The 25,266-nt window shown below is 34.1% G+C and overlaps 1 protein-coding gene across 5 annotated transcripts in view; it reads left to right on the forward strand.

Annotated features, from left to right (window-relative positions):
• Positions 1-25,266, forward strand: part of LOC114331875 (protein transport protein Sec31A) — a 115,791-nt gene that overhangs the window by 87,735 nt on the left and 2,790 nt on the right. For all 5 annotated transcript variants that reach the window (XM_050646258.1, XM_028281557.2, XM_050646251.1 and 2 more), the window contains 2 exons: positions 16,144-16,395; positions 25,177-25,248. In XM_050646258.1, the coding sequence (XP_050502215.1) occupies positions 16,144-16,395; positions 25,177-25,248 (324 nt within the window). The remainder of the gene's footprint in view (positions 1-16,143; positions 16,396-25,176; positions 25,249-25,266) is intronic.

A 25,266-nucleotide genomic window follows, 5' to 3' on the forward strand; every position in this document is an offset into this window, starting at 1 on the left:
CAATAGAGTCAATTTTTAATATATCAATCTTAAATTACTTATTTCCTATCAATTAATGTATAGTATTTCTATTAATCTATAGTATCTCTGTCATTTTATTTAATTTTTGTTTAAATTAGCTTCTAAATTTGGCTCTAAAGTCAATCTAAGGACTAAAAGGGAAGTTCCCTAGGTTGGCTGTATACCATATAGTTAAAAAACTCTAACAAGAAGTAAAACCACTTCTATGTAAGTTGGTATATTTATTAAAACTTTTTCAGACCTATCGGTCCATCATCAGTGAATCTACAATAAAATAAGTAATCCCACTATTAGAATTGAAAGATGGTTGAAATTTTTAAAAAGCTAAAAAAGTGTGGTAGATTACTTACGTGCATACTTGCTAAATAGCCCCAGAACCAAACAATGGTTGAATTTAAAATTCAATTTACATTATTTAAAAATAATAATAAACAGGCTAAACGCCGATGTTAAAGGATATCGCCTATGGGAACATGGTGAAACCCTACCAAAACCTCAATCAACCATCTTAGGCCAACTTTGACTATAAAGTGTCACAAGTGTGTAAGGAACTGTTTGAAGTGACATTGACAGTAGAGAAAAAGGTAGTCGATTTTCAAAGTTAATTAACCAAAAGGTCATGACCCACAACAAATGATAAAAATTTTTTTAATATCTGAAAATGTCTAACATTTTAAATCTATTGGTTTTTGAAAAGAAATTGTGATATACAAAATTAATTTAGAATATAAGATTATTTATATTGACTGTATACTATAACATTAGATTGATCAAATTGATAGAAAGAAAGTTAAGCTGCTGTCAATAATGATAAAAAGATAAAAATAGATGAAGGTGAGAGAAGAGAAAGAATAAGTATTAGTTGGAATGTTATTGTACAAAATGAATAAATTGGTAGGCAATTTAATCTAGTCTATATTGTATTGGTGGTTGTATATGTAAAAGGAAAATATTGTTATTTAAAAAAATAAATGCAAATTTTTGTAAATAATGGATTTGAGTTAGGATACAGTCAAATAATTAAAAGTGTGTAATATGTGAATGAAAAGGATTGTAATTATTATGAGATGTTTTATTTTTTTTTAAATTTTATTTCAAAAGTTTTGAGAGAATTCTTGTGACAAAGTGAGGATATGTGATGTTAGAGATAAATAAAAGTATGATTATAGCTGTTAAGTCCAGTTGATACAAAAATGAAATTAAAATGAAAATAATATTGAAAGTGTACTGAATAAAATAAAACCAAAGTAAGAAAAAGAAAGAGAAAATTGATATAATTTAATTGTAATGATAATGGATCTGAATGTGAGAACTGAAATTAAGTGATGGGATGTTGGTTGGAGAGGTAAAAAATTTACTTGGAAAAAGTCAAAGACAAAAAGTAGAGGGCTGTGGTGTAAGGTATAAAGACAAGAATTTTAAGGGAAAGAGAGGGATAAAGAAAAGATGAGGTGTGGAATTAAACTGAACGAAGTAATGAAATGAAAAAGAAGTGAAAAGATAGTAGGGTGAATTAATGAGGTGATGGTTAATAGGGTTCAGTAGTTAATAATGTTAGTCGGGTAAAGGAGTTTGGAAGCAGTGAAGGAAAGAGGAAATTTTGAAAAAGAAGGGAGAGTAAGTTAAAAGAGAAAGAATAGGATAAAAAGAGGAAGTTGAAAAAATAGGAATTATGAGAATAATTGGCGGTGAATGGGGACAAAGTTGCGGTTAAGGGATGTTTGTCTATTGACACAGTTGGGACTCTTCTTCAGGTCCTTGACAATCTCCAAATCTTCGTATAAGTCTAAACGGAGTGTATTGTTTTGTTGAATATTGTGTATCAACTGGACACTTTCAGCAATCTTAAGTTCATGTTTATTGACTTTTAAATGGTGTGAAAAGGAAGAAGTGGTATCTCTCTTGCTGTGTTCTGCAGATCGGGTAGAAAGGGATCTGTAAGTTCTGCCGATGTAGGTGGCATCACAATCTGAACAAGAGAGTCTGTATACCCCACTCCGGTTCATATAATGGATAGGATCTTTGGTATTAGTTAAACTTTTGCTGAGAGTGTTATTAACTTTGAAAAATATTTTTATGTTGTCACAAGAATTGGAAATGATATGTTTGACTCTTTCAGATAATTTGGAGTTATTGAATGGAAAGGAGGCATAGATGGGAGTAGTTGTGGATGATGTAGAGAAAGCGGATTGTTGTAGTAACTTGAGTTCTCTTTTTTGTTGAAGTTTACTGCATAACCATTGTTGACTGCAATCTGTTTGATAATATTCAACTCTTTGTTGAATTCAGTTACGGATAAAGGAATAAAGTTTAATCTATGTATAAAACTGCGAAAAGCAGAGAGTTTATATGATAAAGGGTGATTAGAAGTAGAATGGATAACATGATCTGTCTGTGTTGGTTTACGGTAGATACCAAAGTTGAAGTTGTCATGTAGTCTGGTAATAGATAAATCCAGAAAGTTAATGGAGTTAGAAGATTCTAGTTCCATGGTAAAGGTGATATTAGGATGGATTTGATTAATTTTGTGAAGTAAGTTGTGAGCTGAATCAGAGTTACCAGAAATGAGGACTAAAATGTCATCAACATAACGGAACCAGTGTAAGATCTCTGGATTTTTTATGATATAGTTGGATTCTAAGTGATCCATAAAAACATCAGCTAAGAAAGGGGATAAGCAACTACCCATTGCTAAACCGTCAGGTTGTTAATAAAAGTTGTTATTAAAAACAAAGTAATCTTGAGATAGACAAATTTTGAGAATGTTTATAATAGACGAAGTGGTGGTGGAAGTGACAGAATTATTTAAGAGGAGTGAATTAACCAGACTAATCGATTCATTTTTTGGTACTGAAGTAAATAAATTGCTAACACCAAAAGAAAGCGTAACAATATTTGGATTAAGATTGACAAGTTGAAGTTTTTCAACTAATTGGCGAGAATTCAAAACAGTAAACTGTGGGGTAAAGTTGATAAAGTTTTTAATGGTGTTAAGAATGAATTTAGATAAAATAGAAACTGGAGTGTTAATGAAGTTGACAACGGGACGAATAGGAATGTCAACTTTGTGTATCTTTGGTAAACCGTATAACCTGGGGGTGAGTGGATTTGATGGAATTTTAGTATATGGTGCTTCAAATTCAGAAAAGAAATCAGTAAATTGTTTTAAGTTAATTTTCATCTTCGAAACAAAAGATTTAGAAGAATCAACGGGAAGAAGAGTAAAGGTTAATTCACTCCTCTTAAATAATTCTGTCACTTCCACCACCACTTCGTCTATTATAAACATTCTCAAAATTTGTCTATCTCAAGATTACTTTGTTTTTAATAACAACTTTTATCAACAACCTGACGGTTTAGCAATGGGTAGTTGCTTATCCCCTTTCTTAGCTGATGTTTTTTATGGATCACTTAGAATCCAACTATATCATAAAAAATCCAGAGATCTTACACTGGTTCCGTTATGTTGATGACATTTTAGTCCTCATTTCTGGTAACTCTGATTCAGCTCACAACTTACTTCACAAAATTAATCAAATCCATCCTAATATCACCTTTACCATGGAACTAGAATCTTCTAACTCCATTAACTTTCTGGATTTATCTATTACCAGACTACATGACCACTTCAACTTTGGTATCTACCGTAAACCAACACAGACAGATCATGTTATCCATTCTACTTCTAATCACCCTTTATCATATAAACTCTCTGCTTTTCGCAGTTTTATACATAGATTAAACTTTATTCCTTTATCTGTAACTGAATTCAACAAAGAGTTGAATATTATCAAACAGATTGCAGTCAACAATGGTTATGACCCAGACATCATCAGTAAACTTCAACAAAAAAGAGAACTCAAGTTACTACAACAATCCGCTTTCTCTACATCATCCACAACTACTCCCATCTATGCCTCCTTACCATTCAATAACTCCAAATTATCTGAAAGAGTCAAACATATCATTTCCAATTCTTGTGACAACATAAAAATATCTTTCAAAGTTAATAACACTCTCAGCAAAAGTTTAACTAATACCAAAGATCATATCCATTATATGAACCGGAGTGGGGTATACAGACTCTCTTGTTCAGATTGTGATGCCACCTACATCGGCAGAACTTACAGATCCCTTTCTACCCGATCTGCAGAACACAGCAAGAGAGATACCACTTCTTCCTTTTCACACCATTTAAAAGTCAATAAACATGAACTTAAGATTCCTGAAGGTGTCCAGTTGATACACAATATTCAACAAAACAATACACTCCGTTTAGACTTATACGAAGATTTGGAGATTGTCAAGGACCTGAAGAAGAGTCCCAACTGTGTCAATAGACCAACATCCCTTAACCGCAACTTTGTCCCCATTCACCGCCAATTATTCTCATAATTCCTATTTTTTCAACTTCCTCTTTTTATCCTATTCTTTCTCTTTTAACTTACTCTCCCTTCTTTTTCAAAATTTCCTCTTTCCTTCACTGCTTCCAAACTCCTTTACCCGACTAACATTATTAACTACTGAACCCTATTAACCATCACCTCATTAATTCACCCTACTATCTTTTCATTTCATTACTTCGTTCAGTTTAATTCCACACCTCATCTTTTCTTTATCCCTCTCTTTCCCTTAAAATTCTTGTCTTTATACCTTACACCACAGCCCTCTACTTTTTGTCTTTGACTTTTTCCCAGTAAATTTTTTACCTCTCCAACCAACATCCCATCACTTAATTTCAGTTCTCACATTCAGATCCATTATCATTACAATTAAATTATATCAATATTCTCTTTCTTTTTCTTACTTTGGTTTTATTTTATTCAGTACACTTTCAATATTATTTTCATTTTAATTTCATTCTTGTATCAACTGGACTTAACAGCTATAATCATACTTTTATTTATCTCTAACATCACATATCCTCACTTTGTCACAAGAATTCTCTCAAAACTTTTGAAATAAAATTTAAAAAAATAAAACATCTCATAATAATTACAATCCTTTTCATTCACATATTACACACTTTTATAATATTTTCCTTTTACATATACAACCACCAATACAATATAGACTAGATTAAATTGCCTACCAATTTATTCATTTTGTACAATAACATTCCAACTAATACTTATTCTTTCTCTTCTCTCACCTTCATCTATTTTTATGTTATAGTATACAGTCAATATAAATAATCTTATATTCTAAATTAATTTTGTATATCACAATTTCTTTTCAAAAACCAATAGATTTAAAATGTTAGACATTTTCAGATATTAAAAAAATTTTTATCATTTGTTGTGGGTCATGACCTTTTGGTTAATTAACTTTGAAAATCGACTACCTTTTTCTCTACTGTCAATGTCACTTCAAATAGTTCCTTACACACTTGTGACACTTTATAGTCAAAGTTGGCCTAAGATGGTTGATTGAGGTTTTGGTAGGGTTTCACCATGTTCCCATAGGCGATATCCTTTAACATCGGCGTTTAGCCTGTTTAATATTATTTTTAAATAATGTAAATTGAATTTTAAATTCAACCATTGTTTGGTTCTGGGGCTATTTAGCAAGTATGCACGTAAGTAATCTAACCACACTTTTTTAGCTTTTTAAAAATTTCAACCATCTTTCAATTCTAATAGTGGGATTACTTATTTTATTGTAGATTCACTGATGATGGACCGATAGGTCTGAAAACGTTCTGAATTGGACATATTTTATTCAATCCATTGGGATTTTTTAAGTTTTAATAAATATACCAATTTACATAGAAGTGGTTTTACTTCTTGTTAGAGTTTTTCAATCTAAGGACTTATCGATATTTTTAAATTATTTTATTCTTTCTATTAATCTATTCAAATTTTTGTTTAATTTATCTTCTAAATCTAGCTTTGATTCTATCCAAGGACTTAGAGGAGGCTGATTTAATAAAATCTCTTTCAAAAACAAATTAATCTTCTTAATTCTAAGTAATAAAAATTGCTTACAGGATAAAGATGATGCCGATGTGCATTCCTTCGATCCTGCAGACATGTACTTCTACTTCTAACTTCCATTTCCCTCGGGTGAACTCTGCAGACGGTTTCCCTGGGGTTGGTTCTTGGAACAGTGGACAAACACTTAAACGTGAAGGATCTATAAAGACTAATAACGACGTCCGAGTTGAAAGTCGAAACTCAATAAAATCATTTTTTAAGTTAAATTGTGGCTTATTTCCCATTTAGAATAATAAATCTATAAAGACTCTTCCACATCCTACTGACTGCGCCAATTATGAATGTTTTTGGGAATGGGAATAACACTTTTTTAAAAACTGAACATACAAATTAAAACTTTTATTTCGACTAGCAAAGATTTTAGTTGCATTTCAAATATATATAAAAATCTGACTTTTACTCCAACATACAGTCCCTGGCCACTGGCCATATTATTATGACCACCTAGGAATTTTTATAAAAATCATCTATTCCACTAAGTACATTTTGTTTAAAAATTGTTTTTAAATTTAATTTTGTTATGTAATGTTAATGTTATATATTAACTATAATATATTTAATAAATAAACAGCAACAAAATATTTGAAAATATTACAGATTTATATATTTTTTAATATTTTGTTGAATTCCTGACCTTAATTAATCACATAGAAAATATTTGGGAGCTTTTAAAACAAGAAATTTCCAGTGAATAGGTCAAACACAAAATTGTTTTGATTCAAGAACTAATATATCATTTTAACCAAAATGATAAATTGAAGCAAAGTGAATTTAACTGCATTCAAAGTATGCCAAGACGGGTACTAGCGGCAATCAAAGTTAAAGGGGGCTCAACAAACTATTAAAAAATATATAAATATGAGATATTTTTAAATGTTTTATTGCTATATATTATCGCCGCCGCCTACGAAAAGTATAACTCCGAAAAATGCCGTTAAGAATAGAACTTTCAATGAACGCCGCGAAAAATATTATTTTCGATTATATGATTGTGAAAATTATAATCCCTAATAAAGTGTTAACGAAACAATTTAATTTTTGAGGAGTATCAGCAGAAAACATCATTTCTCTTTGTGGGTCCACGAAAATTATAATTATTAAAAAGTTCTCAGAAATAATTGTTTTCGTCGACATCTATTATGAACTAAATCTTTTCGTTATAAATATTTTGAGAGTTATAATCTTCGCGGACACGCATATACAATAAAATTGTATCGCCAACACTTATCAAAGAGTTATTATTTTCACTGGAAATGTATTAGGAATCACATTAATCATATGTACCAGCGATATATTTAATGATAAACGGCAATAAATCATTTGAAAAAATCACATATTTATGTTTTTTAATATTTTGTTGAACTCCCTTTAATTTTGGTAACTTTGATTACTGCTATTTGGCATACTTTTAATGCAGTTAAATTCACTTTGCTTCAATTTGTCATTGTGGTTCCAATGATATATTAGTTCTTCAATCAAAACAAGTTTTTTGGTGACCTTTTCACTGTAAATTTCTCGTTTTAAAAGCTCCCAAATATTTTTTTATGGGGTTAAAGTCGGGAATTCAACAAAACATTAAAAAATATATACTTAAATATGTAGTATTGTCAAATATTTTATTGCTGTGTATTATTAAATATATCGATCAGATCTGTCGATCAGATTAGCCAAGCGGACTGAGGCGCACGATTGACAAATCTAGTGGATATGCGGTCGAGGCGATCGAGGTTCGAGCCCCAGCCCGGTGAATAGAAAAAATAAAAAGACTGAAAATTCTAAAAAGAATCTACGACTTGGTTTGGAATAAGCTGGTGTCTGATCGGCCTATGGAGGAGTGGTACGGCAAGGGATAAGGGCTTGCGGCTCGGTGACACTCCTCCATAGATCCCTACCGGAAGGGCGTTGACGCCTAAAAACGGTGTGTATGTTACAGTTCAAGTTGATTCTCAGTTAGAGTTGACTCCAACTAGTTGGAGTAAACTCCAACTGAAACGAGCAGTAAAAGTTGATTTTAAAAATTTAAATCAACTTTTACTAGTTGGAGTTGACTCTTCCTGGATCGATTCAGTAAATGTTGATTATACGAGAATCTCAAGTGCATTTTTGATGAGTGTGCGTTTCTTTGTTTTGACCGTTTCAACTACTTATTAGTATAGTCTGTAACGTCGCCCCCGTTAGGTAAATTATTCTGATTCGATTTTTTGCACAAACTTACTCAAAGAAATACATCCGTATAACAATCCTTATACCAAATACACAGGGTGTCACGCGGTACCGCGGTCGAAAAATTGTTTAACCAATTTTTGTTAACCAAATTCACAAAAATAATTTTTATCTACTCTATCTCATATTATGTAAAATGTAAAGGTTTTATTATGTGAAAATTTTAAATATAGATAGCAGTACATGAAGGGTTTAAAGTGTGTCTGAAGTAACAATGTATTTTAAATCGGTTTTACTTTTTCGCACTGTTTTTTAGCACACTTTCATATAATTAAACATCCTTAACTTTCGCCTTCGGGAGGAAATCAGACACGCCCTTGCAACGGCAACTGAAATGCTCACAAAACAGCGACCACGGAAGCAAAGATGGATGACAGAGGAAATATTGGATTTAATGGACGTCAACTAAAAAACAACAAATCTGTAGGAAAAGATGAAATACCAGCTGAGCTATTGAAGTTAATCAACGAGGAAAACTTAGACCTTCTTCTTGGACTATTTAATAATGTTTGCAATACAGGGACTATCCCTAAAATATGGCTTGAATCAGTTTTCATACCACTGCCTAAAAAGAAGAACGCCAAATTATGACAGGACTTCCGCCTTATAAGTCTATTAACTAACATTCTGAAGCTTTTCTTGCGTATCATACAGAACAGAATATATTATAAAAAATGTGATGAGGTCACCGGTCAAGAACAATTTGGCTTCAGGAAAGGTATGGAGACACGAGAAGCAATATTCTGTCTTCAAACTCTGGCACAAAGATACAAAGATCAGCAAGCAGACCTTTTTATCTGTTTCATAGATTTTGAGAAAGCGTTCGATAGGGTGAAGCACAAGACCTTGATAGAAAGATTGAACGACATCGGAGTCGACAAAAGAGATTCTAAAATTATAGAGGCTATTTATTGGCATAAAGACCAATGGTAATACGTCAAGGCCAATTGAAATACAACGAGGTGTTAGACAGGGTTGTGTGCTATCACCCATACTTTTAACGTCTACTCTGAGGTAATATTTGCGAACTCTTTATCGCACTCTTTAGAAGGAATCAGGATAAACGGGCAGAGAGTAAATAACATCCGGTATGCAGATGACACAGTATTAATGACTGATTCGGACCATAGTCTGCAGATACTGTTGGATAGGGTTACTGAGAGTTGTGAAAAAATGGGGATGAAGATCAATACTGCGAAAACCAAAGTTATAAGAATATCAAGGAACAAAAATTTGCCTCTTCCAATAAATATGTACACCAATAAATAAATACACATTCCAATAAATAGAATACATCACCAAGATTAAAGTCGAAAGCTTTAGTCGACAGATTAAAGTCGACAGGACGACTCCACAAGATACCTATTCCAAAAAAGACTAACGGAAAAAAGCAGCAACACGTATATCACAGAAAGTGACGAAGTCGAAGAAAGCTGGGCAAAAATTAAGTCTAATATCTTAGCCTCAGCCAAGGAAGTTCTTGGTGAAAGAAACATTAATAAAAATAAATCGCTTCCAAGACGAAGAACTCCATGGTTTTGTACAGAAGTGAAGGAAAAATGTAAAGAGAAGAAAAAAGCTTACCTAAAATACATGTCAACTAAAACACAAGAGGCATACGATTATTATAAGACTGTTAGAAACTGTAAGAAAGAATAAAAAATGATCACTGGGAACGTTTTTCGAAAGAAATGGAACATGATTTTTATGGTCTCCAAAAGGAAATATGGCGCTTTATAAGAGGTCAAAGAACGGAGTTAAAGGAATTAATAATAGAACCAAAACACATAGAAAAGGATACATGGATTGACTACCTAAAAAAGCTCTATGCAGAGGAAGAACAAATGATGCTAGAACCGGACACACCAGAAATTACCACAAATGAAGATGTTAATATAAGTGCACAGGAAGTACGAAAAACACTCGAAAAGCTGAAGAACAGAAAAGCTGCAGGTAAGGATGGAATACCAAACGAATTACTGAAATATTGTGGAGCAGCAATGACAGAACAATTAACAACATTAATTAACAAAATCATAAAACACAATAAAATACTGGAAGAGTTGAGAACGAGCGAACTAATTCTACTATTCAAAAAAGGAGATAAAAAGCAGCCAGAAAACTACAGAAGTATCAACTTGTTAAATACTACCCTAAAACTTACAACTAAAATCTTACAAGACGTAATGAATCAGAGGATAAGTTTAGCAGATGAACAACAGGGTTTTCATACTGGAAGATCGTGTACAGATGCAATATTCGTCATAAAGCAAATTACTAAGAAATCACTAGAGTATAATAGACCAGCATTTCTATGTCTGATTGACTTAAAGAAAGCATTTGACAGAGTAAGACTCAAAGATGTAATCCATCTTCTGTATAACAGAGAAGTCCCTCTAGATATCATAAAAGCTATTGAGAACATCTACCAAAATAACAAAATGGAAGTCAGAATAGATGGACAACTTACAGAACCTATAGATATAGGCAGCGGAATAAGACAGGGAGACTCATTGAGTCCTATGCTTTTCAATTTAATCATGGATGAAATCATTAAAAACGTCAACAAAGGAAGAGGTTATAGAATGGGAAACAACGAAGTAAAAATACTGTGCTATGCAGACGACGCAATATTGATAGCCCAAGATGAAGATAGTCTGCAAAGATTAGTCCACAGATTTAACATAAGAGCAAAAGAATTCAATATGACAATTTCATCTCAGAAAACCAAAACAATAGTAATCAGTAAAGAACCAATCAGATGCAAAATAGAAATTGATGGCATCAGTATTGAACAAGTAATGGAAGTAAAATACCTTGGAATTACATTGTCAAGTTACGGAGACCTAGACAAAGAAGTGAGACATCAAGTACAAAAAGCAAATAGATTGGCAGGATGCCTTAATAACACTATCTAGTGAAACCGACATATTAACACTGAGATGAAGTCAAGAATTTATAAAGCCAGTGTAAGACCAATAATGACATATGCATCAGAAACAAGACCCGATACAGCCACAACACAAAGACTATTGGAAATGGCAGAGATGAGAGTACTGAGAACAATTACAGGAAATACACTGAGAGATCGAAAGAGGAGCGAAGATATTAGAAGACAATGTAACGTACAGTGTATAAACGAATGGACACTAAATAGAAAAAAAGAATGGAACAACCACATAACCAGAATTGAGGAAGATATAAAGAGGAAGAAGAAGAAGAATAAATATGTGAAACACCAACAGCTTGAATACGTAAGCCAGTACAAATATCTTGGTTGCTGGTTCAACCATCAACTTGATTATAAACAAGAAGTCAAGAACGAGAATAGAGGTAGCCCGACAGGGGTTTATTAAAATGAAAAGCTTATTTTGTAACAGTAGCATTAATATCAGCCTGATGTCTAGATGTCGTTTTCTGCATTGCTATGTGTGGTCAATATTTTGTATGGAACGGAGGCCTGGACACAACAAAACGCTGATGAACAAGTTGGACGCCTTTGAACTCTGGCTTTATACAAGAGACTTGAAAATACCTTGGACAACCCACACCACCAACGAATATGTTCTGAGGAGAATAGGTACAGATAGGAAACTGCTAAAAATCATTAAAGTCAGAAAAGTTAGCTACCTGGGACACATAATGAGAAAAAAAAAGTACCGCCTCACGCAACTGATCATCCAGGGTAAGATTGAAGGAAAACGGGGTCCCGGTAGGCGCCAGATTTCATGGCTTAGAAATATCAGAGACTGGACCGGCCTTGATTCAACATCTTTGTTTAGAGCCGCATTGGACAGAGACAGATTTACCAGTGTAGTCGCTAACCTCCACTAAAGGAGAAAGCACCACAAGAAGAACTTTCGCCTTGTCAAGGTGATGACATGTAAGCAATAAATTAAAAAAAAAGTTTTGACAGTTTTGTGGTTTGACAGAAGTTTGAATTTTTAAATGTCAAAATGGTGCAATGGTGCATCTCACTCGCACTCACATTGATAGCTGTGTCAATACGCTCCTATTGTTAATAATTAAAAATAACCGCTTAGTAATAAAATAATACGGACAAAACGTATTGTCGAGTGGAGGCCACGAGAAGAAGCACTACGGAGCAGAGGACGACCACCAACCAGATGGGCTGACGATATGAAGCGTATTGTCGGCAACTGGATGCAAGCCGCACAAAACAGAGACAGATGGAAAGAGCTGAGGGAGACCTATGTCCAGCAGTGGACGCGTACAGGTTGATGATGATGAATAAAATAATAACAAAAATTTCTTCAGTATCTTGTAGGGGAGTCGTTAAAATTCGTATGACAATAATGACAGTAATGACAGATGACTTTTGCATATTGTATACCTACCTAATTACTAAATCTGTAAAGTTTTGATTTATTTTGTATGAATATAATTGCGAAACGCTACAAAATTTTACTTTTTGACATAAATTTTATCAATAATAAGATAAATTTTGTACAATATTTTTAATAATTAAAGTAAATAAATTTTAATTTCACTCAAATAAATAATCGATTGCTGCCATTGACCACTTACATTCAATCTCGGTTAATTTGATTAATAATCGCGGCAGGTAAAGTAACATTCTTCTTTCAATACAACAAGGTGTTACTTTACTGCCGAAAATGAGGGCAAATGAGTACAATAATGGATCATTTTAGTGACGTTTGGCGATAAACAATGATTTTAAACAAATTCGCAAAAATAATTTTTTCACTTCGTACAAATTTTTTTTAGATCTTAGGGCCTTTTTTCTTTAAAATTGACTGTTGTCGAGTTATTAGCGACTTAAAGTTTGAAAAACGCCAAAATAACCATTTTTAATGTTTATTAACTCGGTTAAAGATAATTATTGTGAAAGTCGAGCGAGCGGCCGTGGAGTAACGGCATAATCGCTGGCCTCATACGCCAGTGCACGTGGGTTCGAGCCCTGCCAAAGACAAACCATTTTCATTTCCAATAATGACACGAGCCGTCTCACCGTGCCTCGGAGAGCACGTTAAGCCGTCGGTCCCCCTGGGCTAGTGTACATCGACACTAGTTACTTGAAACAGGGTTAAAGATGGCGCCGGAACTGCCCGAAAGGGAAAAATGCCATACGATATTATATATTATCAAAGTCAAAAACTAAAAAAAATCAAAGATTAAAGCTACCTCTATAAGATCCTGAAGAAATTTTTGTCATTATTTCATTAATAAGATATTATTTTTAATTATCAACAATGAGCGCTAAGCGTGTATTGAGGCGGCCGTCAATGTGAGTGCGAGTGAGATTCACCATTGGACGGCCGGAATGGTGCATCTCTTTAGCACTCACCATTGACGGCCGCCTAATACGTACTTAGCGCTCATTGTTAATAATTAAAGATAAAGCTTAGTAACAAAATAGTGACAAAAATTTCTGCTGGATCTTGTAGAGGGGGCTATAATCTTTGATTTGGTCACTTTCTGACTTTCATAATAATGGATTTTAACCGAGTTATTAAGGATTGAAAATGGCCACTTTCGCATTTTTCAAATTTTAAATCGCGTATAACTCGACAACAATAGAAAAATCACAAAATACATTTTTTTGCTCAGAATAACCCAAATTATCTAAAAAAAATTGTTCGAAGTGAAAAAATTATTTTTGTGAATTTGTCTAAAAAAAAATTGTTTAAACAATTTATCGATCAAGGTACTGCCCGGCACCCAGTAGATTTGTTATAAGGACCTCTTTTTGAGTAAGTTTGTGCAAAAAATTCGAATCGGAGTAATTTACCTAACGGGGGCGACGATACATCCTAGACTAATTTGAACATATTCAGTAACATTTAATTTCTAGAATCGGCTGTTTGTGTGAATCAGAATCAACTTTTACTAAATGGCATTGGGAAGAGTATACTTTTCCTAGTTGGAGTCTACTTTTACTAGTAAATGTTGAATATAAATCTTCATTTTATATTTATAATCAACTTTTACTGAAACCAGCCGTTAGAGTTGACTCCAACTAGTTGGAGTCAACTCCAACTGGATAATCAACTTGAACTGTAACATATATATATATATATATATATATATATATATATATATATATATATATATATATATATATATATATATATATATATATATATATATATATATACAAGGTGTCCCAAAAGTAGTGGAACGGTCGAATATTTCGCGAACTAAACATCGGATCGAAAAACTGAAAAATACGTGTTCAATCATTTTCAAAAATCTATCCAATGACACCAAACACCAACCCCCACTACACCCCCTGGAGGTGGGGTGGGGGGTAACTTTAAAATCTTAAATGGAAACCCCCAGTTTTTCTTGTAGATTTTAATTCGTTACGTAAAAGTAAGTAACTTTTATTCAAGACATTTTTTCGAACTGGATAGATGGCGCTATAATTGGGAAAAATGATTTATCCTGATACCATAGGTAAATTATAGAAACGGTCTAGTATCTCACGAAATACACTTACAAATGAGAAACTAAAAAACAAATTTTTAATCTTTTTCGAAAACCTTTCGAATAACACCAAACGTGACCCTCCAACACACCCCCTGGGGGTGGGGTGGGGGTAACTTTAAAATCTTAAATAGCAACCTCCACTTTTTATTACAGATTCGGATCCGTCACGAAAAATTAAGCAACATTTATTCGAAACATTTTTTAGAATTACTAATAGATGGAGCTTTAATTGGAAAAATACGATTTACTAGCGCCATCTATCAGAAATTTTAAAAAATGTTTCGAATAAATGTTGCTTAATTTTTTATGGCGAATCCGAATCTGCAATAAAAAGTGGGGGTTGCTATTTAAGATTTTAAAGTTACCCCCACCTCCAGGGGGTGGGTGGGGAAAAAGATTAAAAATCTTTTTTTTGGTTTCTCATTTGGAAGTGTATTTCGTGAGATATTAGACCGTTTCTATAATTTACCTGTGGTATCAGGATAAATCGTTTTTCCCAATTATAGCGCCATCTATCCAAAGTTCGAAAAAATGTCTTGAATAAAAGTTGCCTACTTTTACGTAACGAATCCAAAAATTTGCAAGAAAAACTGGGGGTTTCCATTTGAGATTTTAAAGTTACCCCCACTCCACCTTCAGGGGGTGTAGTGGGGATTGGTGTTTAGTGTCATTGGATAGATCTTTGAAAATGATTGAACACGTATTTTTCAGTTATTTGATCCGATGTTTAGTTCGCGAAATATTCGACCGTTCCGCTACTTTTGGGACACCCTATATATTAAATATATTGTAGTTAATGTATAACATTAACATTACATAAAAAAATTAAATTTAAAAATAATTTTTAAACAAAATGTGTGAAAACGAATGGGTGGATAGAAAACGATGGCGGGCGAAATGTGGGATGCGGAGGAGACCGTAAGAACCCCACTACTTATATTTATATATAAACAAAATGTAAGGTGGTCATAATAATATGGTCATAATAATATGGCCAGGGACTGTATAATCAGACTTAAATATAAGATTTTCAATCAGACTGAAATAAAGGTGGTTTTTACATGCTCTTTTATAATATTTACATTTGCTGATAATGCTGTTCCAGTACGTCGCAGTTAGTGTTGTAAGAGTCCAGAATGTTCAACGCTGACAGGCGGTAGCCTCCTGTTGAATTCGTGTGGTAGAATATACTGGATGATAGCGGTCATTTTGATGTAACTCGCGGTAAAAATGTGTGGCGCACAGAATATTCCAGCTACAACAGAGCTGATATGAATATTACGTGTCGCAAAGGAAGGAATATAAAATTTGAAGTAAAACCCACCACAAAAGAGTACTTTTGATAAAGTTTGTAGTTTGAGGGCTGTTCCCTCAATTAATAAAAACATAACTATTTGTTCAATTGTCTACTAGTATATTTCATTTGTAGAACGCACCGACAATGTACCAACCCCAGGCACCAGCAAATAACTTTGCTACCTCTTACAATCCAGGAGGTTTCAACCAAAATGCAGTGGTGCCTAATTTAACTCAGCACCAACAACCACAAGAAATCCAACAGGCAGCTCGGACGATAACCCCACAACCGGTTCAAAAGGCGCCTATACCGGAGGAACACCTACATATGAAAACGGTGTTCGATGAACTCAAGAATCAGTGCAGTTGTGCCGCTAATAATCCAGTAAGTTTAAATCTCTTTTTTCTGCTTACCATGCGATGATTTTTTTTATTGTCATGTGTAATTAATATTGTTTTACTATTGTAGAATTAATAATAAATAATTATTTCGTTGTGAAGCGAAACAAGAGCCGTCTTATTTTAGTTAGTTGAGAGAGCGCCAAAAGCACTCTAACTAGTTTCAACCCTTCTTAGGGTCTCATCAGAGAGTGCATATTTGATTCTCTCTGAACCACTAAAATTCGGGCTGCCGGTATCGGTTCGTAACGAAATAACATGATAGCATGGATGCCGTGGCGGCATCTGCTAAAGACGAATGAAAGTTTTACTTTTAATATTAACAATATCAAAAATAAAACTTTATTAGAACTAATCTTCTGGTTACACCGTTCGAGGCTTCTAAAATTTGCAAGCCAACGAATTGCCGGAGCTCAGAAGACCGAGGGAGATCTGTCAGGTTGCATCTCACTTCCCGGCTCAACAGCTCGCTAAAATTCCAACAAAGATTAGTTCCCAATACTCAGAATAGGAGTAGAACTAATAAAAATAGTAAATAAACATTTCGTTGTGAAGCGAAACAAGAGCCGTCTTATTTTAGTTAGTTCAGAGAGCGCCAAAAGCACTCTAACTAGTTTCAACCCTTCATAGGGTCTCATCAGAGAGTGCATATTTGATTCTCTCTGAAACACTAAAATTCGGGCTGCCGGTATCGGTTCACAACGAAATAACGTGATGCCTCAGCATCCATGATATCATGTTATTTCGTTGTGAACCGATACCGGCAGCATATTTACAGATGCTAGCTTGTGTAGACACCAGGGTGTCGAAATCAGTTAGGGTTTGGAAAAACAGTACATTTACAGATGCTAGCGTGTGTAGACACCAGGGTGTTGAAATCAGTTAGGGTTTGAAAAAACAGTACATTTACAAATTATACTAACAGATCTGGACACCAGAGTGTTAAAACCAGCTATCTCTTTTAGTGGCTATACATGCATAGATGCCAACGGCTGTTGATATTGATTTTATATACCTACTTCTGTGGAAAAATATTTAAGTGATTTGAGTAGGTATTAATAAATAATTGAACGTTGTTGGGATATGAACAATATAAATATATTAACACAAAAGAACAACATAAAAAATAATATTAGGTCAATGAGCAGATCCATGCCCTTTAGCGTTAGGTTGGTTCTGTGTGATGTTTCTCATCAGCTTTCTACTTCTTTTTTTCCTTTTGTTGCCTCGGTTTTGGATGGACGTCCAGATCGAAAAAAAAAGAAGTAGAAACCTGATGAGAAACATCACACAGAACCAACCTAACGCTAAAGGGCATGGATCTGCTCAATAACCTAATATTTTTATGTTGTTCCTTTGTGTTAATACAGGGTGATTCATTAAGAATGTCCAATCTCTGAGTTGTAGATTCCAGACCTCAAAATAATAAGATTTAACCCAAATCACTTAGATAAAATGTGGCTCGTTACTGAGTTACAGGGTGTTTTCTTTAAAAATTTAATAACTATTTTTCCTCAGTACTTTAAACACTATTTAACTATTTTAATGGGAAATAAGCCACAAATATCCTTGTCATACTTGGCAGAAAGTGTAAGTACTGTGTAGCCTATCAAATTATGGTAAACAAACGTTTCTGGCTACTACCAAAGGCGTACGACAGGGGATAGTAAATGGTTGACCCTTTCCAAATTCTACGCAACGGGCAGAATTGCTATTTTAGCTCAATATTTAGATTCTTTAATACATTCTATGTAAATAATATACTCTTCATTCGTACCGATAAAGTCGTTAGTTTTCGAGGTATTTGAAGTTAAAAATGAAACGGCACAGCTATTTTGAATGTTATGTGCCCCTCCATTTTTAACTTCAAATATCTTGCAAACTAATTATTTTATCGTTACGAATGAAGAATATATTGTTACATGAAAAGTATTGGAGAATATAAAAATTATCCTAAAATAGCAATTCCGTCAGTGACGTAGAATTTGGGAAGGGTCAACAATTCACTTTCCCCTGTCGTACGCCTCTGGTCCTAGCCAGCAACGTTTGTTTACCATAATTTAATAGGGTACACACTTTCTGCCAAGTATGGCAAGGATACGTCAAATAGTGGTAAAATAAAATCTTTTTTTTAGTAAAATTGTGGCTTATTTCCCAATAAAAATAGTTAAATAGTGCTAAAGTACTGAGTAAAAATAGTTATTAAATTTTTAAATAACTAACTCAATAAGTAACTTAATAACGAGCCACATTTTATCTAAGTGATTTGAGTTAAATCTTATTATTTTTATGTCTAGAATCTACAATTCAGAGATTGGACATCCTTAATGGATGAATTATTTATATTGTTCATATCCTAACAACGTTTAATTATTTATTAATATCTTAATCACTTAAATATTTTTTCACAGAAGTAGGTCTATAAAAGCAATGTCAATAGCCGTTGGCATCTATGCATGTATCGCCACTAAACAAGCTAGCTGGTTTCAACACTCTGGTGTCCTAATCTGTTAGTATTTGTAAATGTACTGTTTTTCCAAACCCTAACTGATTTCAACACCCTGGTGTCTACACACGCTAGCATCTGTAAATGTACTGTTTTTCCAAACCCTAACTGATTTCAACACCCTGGTATCTACATACGCTAGCATCTATAAATATGCATACCGGCATGACAGCCCGAGTTTTAGTGGTTCAGAGAGAATCAAATATGCACTCTGATGAGACCCTAAGAAGAGTTGAAACTAGATAGAGTGCTTTTGGCGCTCTCTGAACTAACTAGAATAAGACGGCTCCTGTTTCGGTTCAAAACGAAATGATTATTTATCTATTATTTTTATTAGTTCTACTCCTAATCTGAGTATTGAGAACTAATCTTTGTTGGAATTTTACCATGCTGGACAGGCGAGAAGTGAGATGCAACCTGATAGATCTACCTCGGCCTTCTTAGGTCCGGCAATTCATTGGCTTGCAAATTTTAAAAGCCACGAATGGTGTAACGAGAAGATTAGTTCTAATAAAGTGTTATTTTTAATATTTGGTTATATTAAAAGTAAAACTTTCATTCGAATTGTAGAAATGCATTACATATTTTCTTTGACATCTCCGTCTGGCATACTTTTGTAGCATAATATACTAACATTCTCTAAAACATGGGTTTTACACTAAAACCCATACTTTAGAGCACGTTGGAGCCAAAAAATAGGAGAATAACAGCAATAGTGACTAGAGGCAGATTGTACCCTGATATAGACAAAAAAAAATTAGCAATAGAGAATATTTTCATTGTGTAACGAATTTGTATGATATAGTAAAACTAGAATTATGCGACACACAGCAGTGATATAAATAATCGTACATCTTAGAATAAACACAACGACTAGACACATTTAAAACAATATTTTTCTATAAATACCATAAAAGTACTCTCTAAAATTACCCCTCTATGTTCGCAAATGTTTGCGCCATTAGTACAATTGAACCTATAGTCAGATTAATATTATTAAAAAAAAATAGTATCAAACTCACCAGGCTTAAGCCGGGTCGATTTTAAATACACCGCATTTGAGCATCTGATGTCTTTTGCAGGACTTCGGGGCTGTCTCCTGAGCCTCCAGATCTCTTCACTACAGTGTTTACTACTCACTGCACTACTGCTGTTTAAGACGGCGGACGATTTATTTATACCGTTAATGATGACGTGGTTTACTAACGTGGCGCTTGGTGGGTGTTGGCGCAAAGATTCCTGCCGGTGGGAATTGGATTAATTGAATTGGATGATCAGTTTCCATCTTGAACTGGATACTATAAGGATGTATACCATTCATATGAATTTGAAAACATTAAAGCACCCTTGCCTTGAAGCCAAATGTTGACTTTATTTTCGTCATTCGAAAATACACCCATACCAACCGCTACTTGCATGGCAACTCTCATCACCCACCTTCACAAGTTAATTCAGTCATTAATACCCTTGTCCCCAGATCAATTTACCTTTGCGGTTATGCAAGTATTCTTTAAAACAAGCCCTTATTCAACATTATTACCGCGAAAATCACATCAATAGGAACGTCCACAAGCATCAATCTACGCTTAATCTCAACCCAAAGACATAGACCCTCATCATAACGACAGGTTTTCTTAATTACAAAAAAGGTGTCACTGACAAAATCGACTAAATCATCAAGAGGAGTAAAAAAAATATTTACCCCCAACAAAAAATTTTCATCTCTGGTCCGAACAGTCAGACAACATTTCAAATGAACAACAAGAAGTTTATAAATTCCTTATGCAGCCTGCCCTTAATCTTGCATAGGCCAAACCAATGGTAGAATCCAAAATAGGATTTATGACTATTCCATTTCTGAATTCGCAATTCCTATTTCAATTTAGCTCTTCATACAAGATACAAAATTAATTTTGAAAACTCCAAAAAGATAGCCTTCCCATCCGTTTCTATAAACCATGAATTATCCGAGAGGACATAGAGATTAAAAAACGTCCGAATTGTCTCAATAAAAGAGATGACGACACCCGTTTACCTTCGAGTTGGAGACATCTCTCTTAAAATATCTACCAATCCAATTCCCGCAGTTAGGAATTTTTGCGTCCAACTCCCACCCAACGCCACATCAGTAAACCACGTCACCATCGATGGTAAACATGAACCGTCCGCCGTACCCAGCAACACTAGAGAAAATGTCGAAAGCTCGGTGTAGTAAAAATCGACGAGGTTTAACACAGAATCTTGGTGAATTTAATACTACTTTTTAAGTGCTTCTGGGGTGTTTGTGGAGTACTGGCTACTCTGAATTTGCCATTGTCCATTATGCCAATCTGCTACCGTTGTTGCTGGTAACTATGAGTTTAAAAAATTTCTGTATTCATTTCTTCTAATTTGGTATAGTGTTACGGTAATAAAAAAATGGAGAGAGAAATGACCGAGGCGAACGACTATATCAATTTTGCCAAGAGGAAGATATGAAAATATCTAATACCTGGTTCAAGCTACCACCTAGACGCTTATATACATGGAAAGCCCCAGCGGACCGCCCCGAGAGTATAGTTCGAAACCAGATCAATTACGTAATGGTTAACAAAAGATTTGGATCATCAATAACTAGAACTTGTACATACCCTGGCGCCGATGATCCATCAGACCATGTCCTTCTCTTAGCAGAAATAAAAATAAAAATCACTAATATGAGGAGACCTAAACCAGAACCAACAATAGACTATGCTAAACTTAAAGATGAGAATACCAGAAGAGAATTAAGTATGAAATTAAACAAAGAACTAACAAAGAATAGAAAAGTAGAACTAGAAAGAGAAGTTAATTTGGATAACACATGGAGAGCCATAGAGGAAACAATGACGGATACAGTTAAAAAAGAATTAGGTTATAAACAAAAAATACAAAAGAAAAGTTGGATGACTGACGAAATCCTGGCAATGTTCGAAGAAAGAAGAAAACATAAAAACCAAGGGAACCGAGACAAATATCGAGAACAACAACAACGCATAACAAGAGAGATAAGAACGGCAAAAAATAAGTGGCTAAAGAAACAGTGTGAGGAAATGGAACAGTTACAAAAACAACATGATGACCACAATCTACATAAGAAACTAAAGGAGGTAGCTGGAATATACAGAAAAAAGAAGTTTTCTAACTTAAAAAATGAACAACGAAAAATGACACAAGATGATAGAGAGAGGAAACTCATATGGGAAAAATGCATTAAAAATCTCTTTGCAGACGAGAGGCCTGAGATAGAAGTCGTTCAGGAACAAGTGATAGATATTAACAACCTATCTGGTCCCGAGATCACAATTGAAGAAATTACTAGAGCAATAAATACCTATAAATACCTCGAAAGACGGGAAAGCAGTTGGACCTGATAAAATTCCTGTTGAGTTACTCAGATTGTTAGATGAAGAGGGAATTACGATACTCCAAAGATTTTTCAACCAAATCTATAAAAAAGGAAAATTCCCTGTCCAATGGCTTGTATCTACCTTTATCCCTTTGCCAAAAAAGAACAACGCAACAAAGTGTCAAGAGCACCGACTGATAAGTCTGATGAGCCATTCTTTAAAAATATTCCTCAAAGTTCTTCACTACAGAATCTCCACAAAATGCGATAAGGTTATTGGTTGCTCACAATTTGGATTTCGAAAAGGTACCAGGGAAGCACTAGCTGCAGCCCAAGTGCTAGCTCAGAACTGCTACGATCAAAGGAAAGATGTAATGATGTGCTTTATAGATTATGAAAAAGCCTTCGGTCGAGTACAACATCATAAACTCGTACTTATACTAAAACAACTCGACATAGATCAAAAAGACATTCGTTGCATAGAGGCTCTTTACTGGAATCAAACAGCTGTCGTCAAGGTAGATAATGAAACAACGCAAGTTCAAAAAATTCTTAGAGGTGTAAGACAGGGATGCATTCTCTCCCCACTACTGTTCAATCTATATTCAGAAAGTATCTTCCAGGAAGCTCTTGAGGAATGCGAAAGCGGCATCAAAGTAAATGGTACCTGGGTCAATAATATACGATATGCGGATGACTCGGTCTTAATAGCAGACAATATAGAAGACCTCTAAAACCTTCTTAATAAAATTGGAGAGCATAGCGAGAACATGGGACTTAGCATCAACATAAAAAAGACGAAGTTCCTTATAATCAGCCGTCAATTATGTCAACATCAAAATGCAAGACTAGCATATAACAACCAAGATGTAGAGCGCGTAAGAAAGTTTAAGTACCTGGGAACCTGGCTATGTGAAGACTGGATGTCGGATATGGAAATTAAATGTCTTATAGAAAGAGCCAGAAGTGCATTCATGAAATTCAGAAACGTCTTTACGAACTCTGACTTTGACCTAAACCTAAGACTAAGATTCACAAAATGCTATATATGGTCGGTGCTCCTATATGGCATGGAAGGATGGACTTTAAAAATGAACACAATGAATAAGCTAGAGGCATTTGAGATGTTGATCTATCGACGAATCCTTAAAGTTCCCTGGACCGCAAGAATAACAAATGGAGAAATCCTGAGAAGAATTGGTACAGAACGACAACTGATGTGCACAATTAAACAGAAAAAAACGGCATACCTGGGACACATAATTAGAAATGAAAGATATCAGTTTCTGCAAACCTTAATTGAAGGAAAGATCGAAGGAAGAAGGAGAGTGGGCAGGAAGAAAATGTCATGGCTCCGTAATGTCAAACAATGGACAGGACTAAAAAACATAGGAGACCTAATACATACTGCAAGGGATAGAGAAAAAGGGTCAAACGTGATCGCGAACATCCATTAGTGGATTGCATAAGAAGAAGAAGAATAAAAAAATTGCTGTTACGAAAGACGAAATTTACTACTCAAAACTGGACAATTTAAAAGTTCCGGCTATAAAGCCGACAGTTTACTGAGTACTCTTACATCTCCAAGGGGAGTATACTCTTCGGGAAATTGCTTCTTCCTCAAGAGGTTCAAAAGAAGCCATTCACCAATAAATATTCTTCAAGAGCGCCAAGTATTCAATTATTAAAAAAGATTGTACCCCGAGAATACCATAAAGGTACTTAAAATTGACTAATATTTACTCTAAACCAAAACTCAAAAAGAATATTTATGGTTCCTGGATCATTATTGAACAAATACGTCCAGGGCTAGATAAAAAAAACAAATCCCTTCATAGAAAATTAACACTATATTTATTGAGAAATCAAAATATCCTTTTGACTATAAGTATATAAATTCCTGAATGGAAAACGAAATGTATGAAAAGTGTTAAATAATTTAATATGAAATTTACAAATACTAATGGCAAATAATCTAACCAAAACCGTAAAAATCTTTCAATCAAGGTAATTACAAGGTTGATTGGTACAAATCTATATTGAACCTTTGAATTGCTTATAACAACCAGACAAAAAATTATATGATAATTTTTTGCCTGGGCACTCGATAAAAATTACCTCAATAAAAAGTTACCATATGTTAACGCACACAGAATAGCTATACATATATTTAAAAACAACTTGTAATTAAAAACTCAGATTAAATCCCAACAGGCTCAAAAAATTAACACACTATGTTGTACTTAACTTGGATATATCTGCCATGCTCCATGACACGTGGACCCAACCAAACATAAAAAAATCGGGCTCAAAGCCGGGTAGAAGCCATAAAATCCATATCCCAAATCAAACTCCTACCAAATGTCCTCAATACGGGAAGAAACCATACAAAATATCTTCAATTCGGGAAGAAACAAGAAATAATATGGAGGCACTCGTCACTCCATCCAGAATATAATTCTATTACCGGTAGCAGGTAATCCTCAAAATATATCCAGAGACTGGATTAGGCTACTTAGCAGCCTTAACGAATATAGGGCTCACCCCCTAACCTGATTGGTGTTTTTTCTACGGGAAAAAACAAAACTCATTAGAGCAAAGAAACAAATCTAAATTTAGCATACTTACAGACACCAGGAATTGATAGAACACAACTAAATTCTGAGCAGAAGCGACACGCGTTTAAAATCGGAACAGGTTGACAGAAAGAGGTACTGTCTACGATTAACTACGACGGATAGCAATTAATTCGAAATATTGAAAATATTTTTAAGAAATTTGAAATTAAATTTAAACAAAATTAAACATGTTACATTAATTGTAACAATAGGTAAAGCAAATAAATAATTTATATGAAAGAGTAATAGTTTATTGACCGGTTGAATTATTTTTAGCAAACCAAAAGGAAATTGGAGGACGTAGGTAGAAAATTGGAATTATTGTATGACGCCCTTAGAGATCAAAAGGTAATGTATACGTGTAAC

This window comes from Diabrotica virgifera, chromosome 1 (genome assembly GCF_917563875.1).
Source record: "Diabrotica virgifera virgifera chromosome 1, PGI_DIABVI_V3a".
Lineage (NCBI taxonomy): Eukaryota > Metazoa > Arthropoda > Insecta > Coleoptera > Chrysomelidae > Diabrotica > Diabrotica virgifera.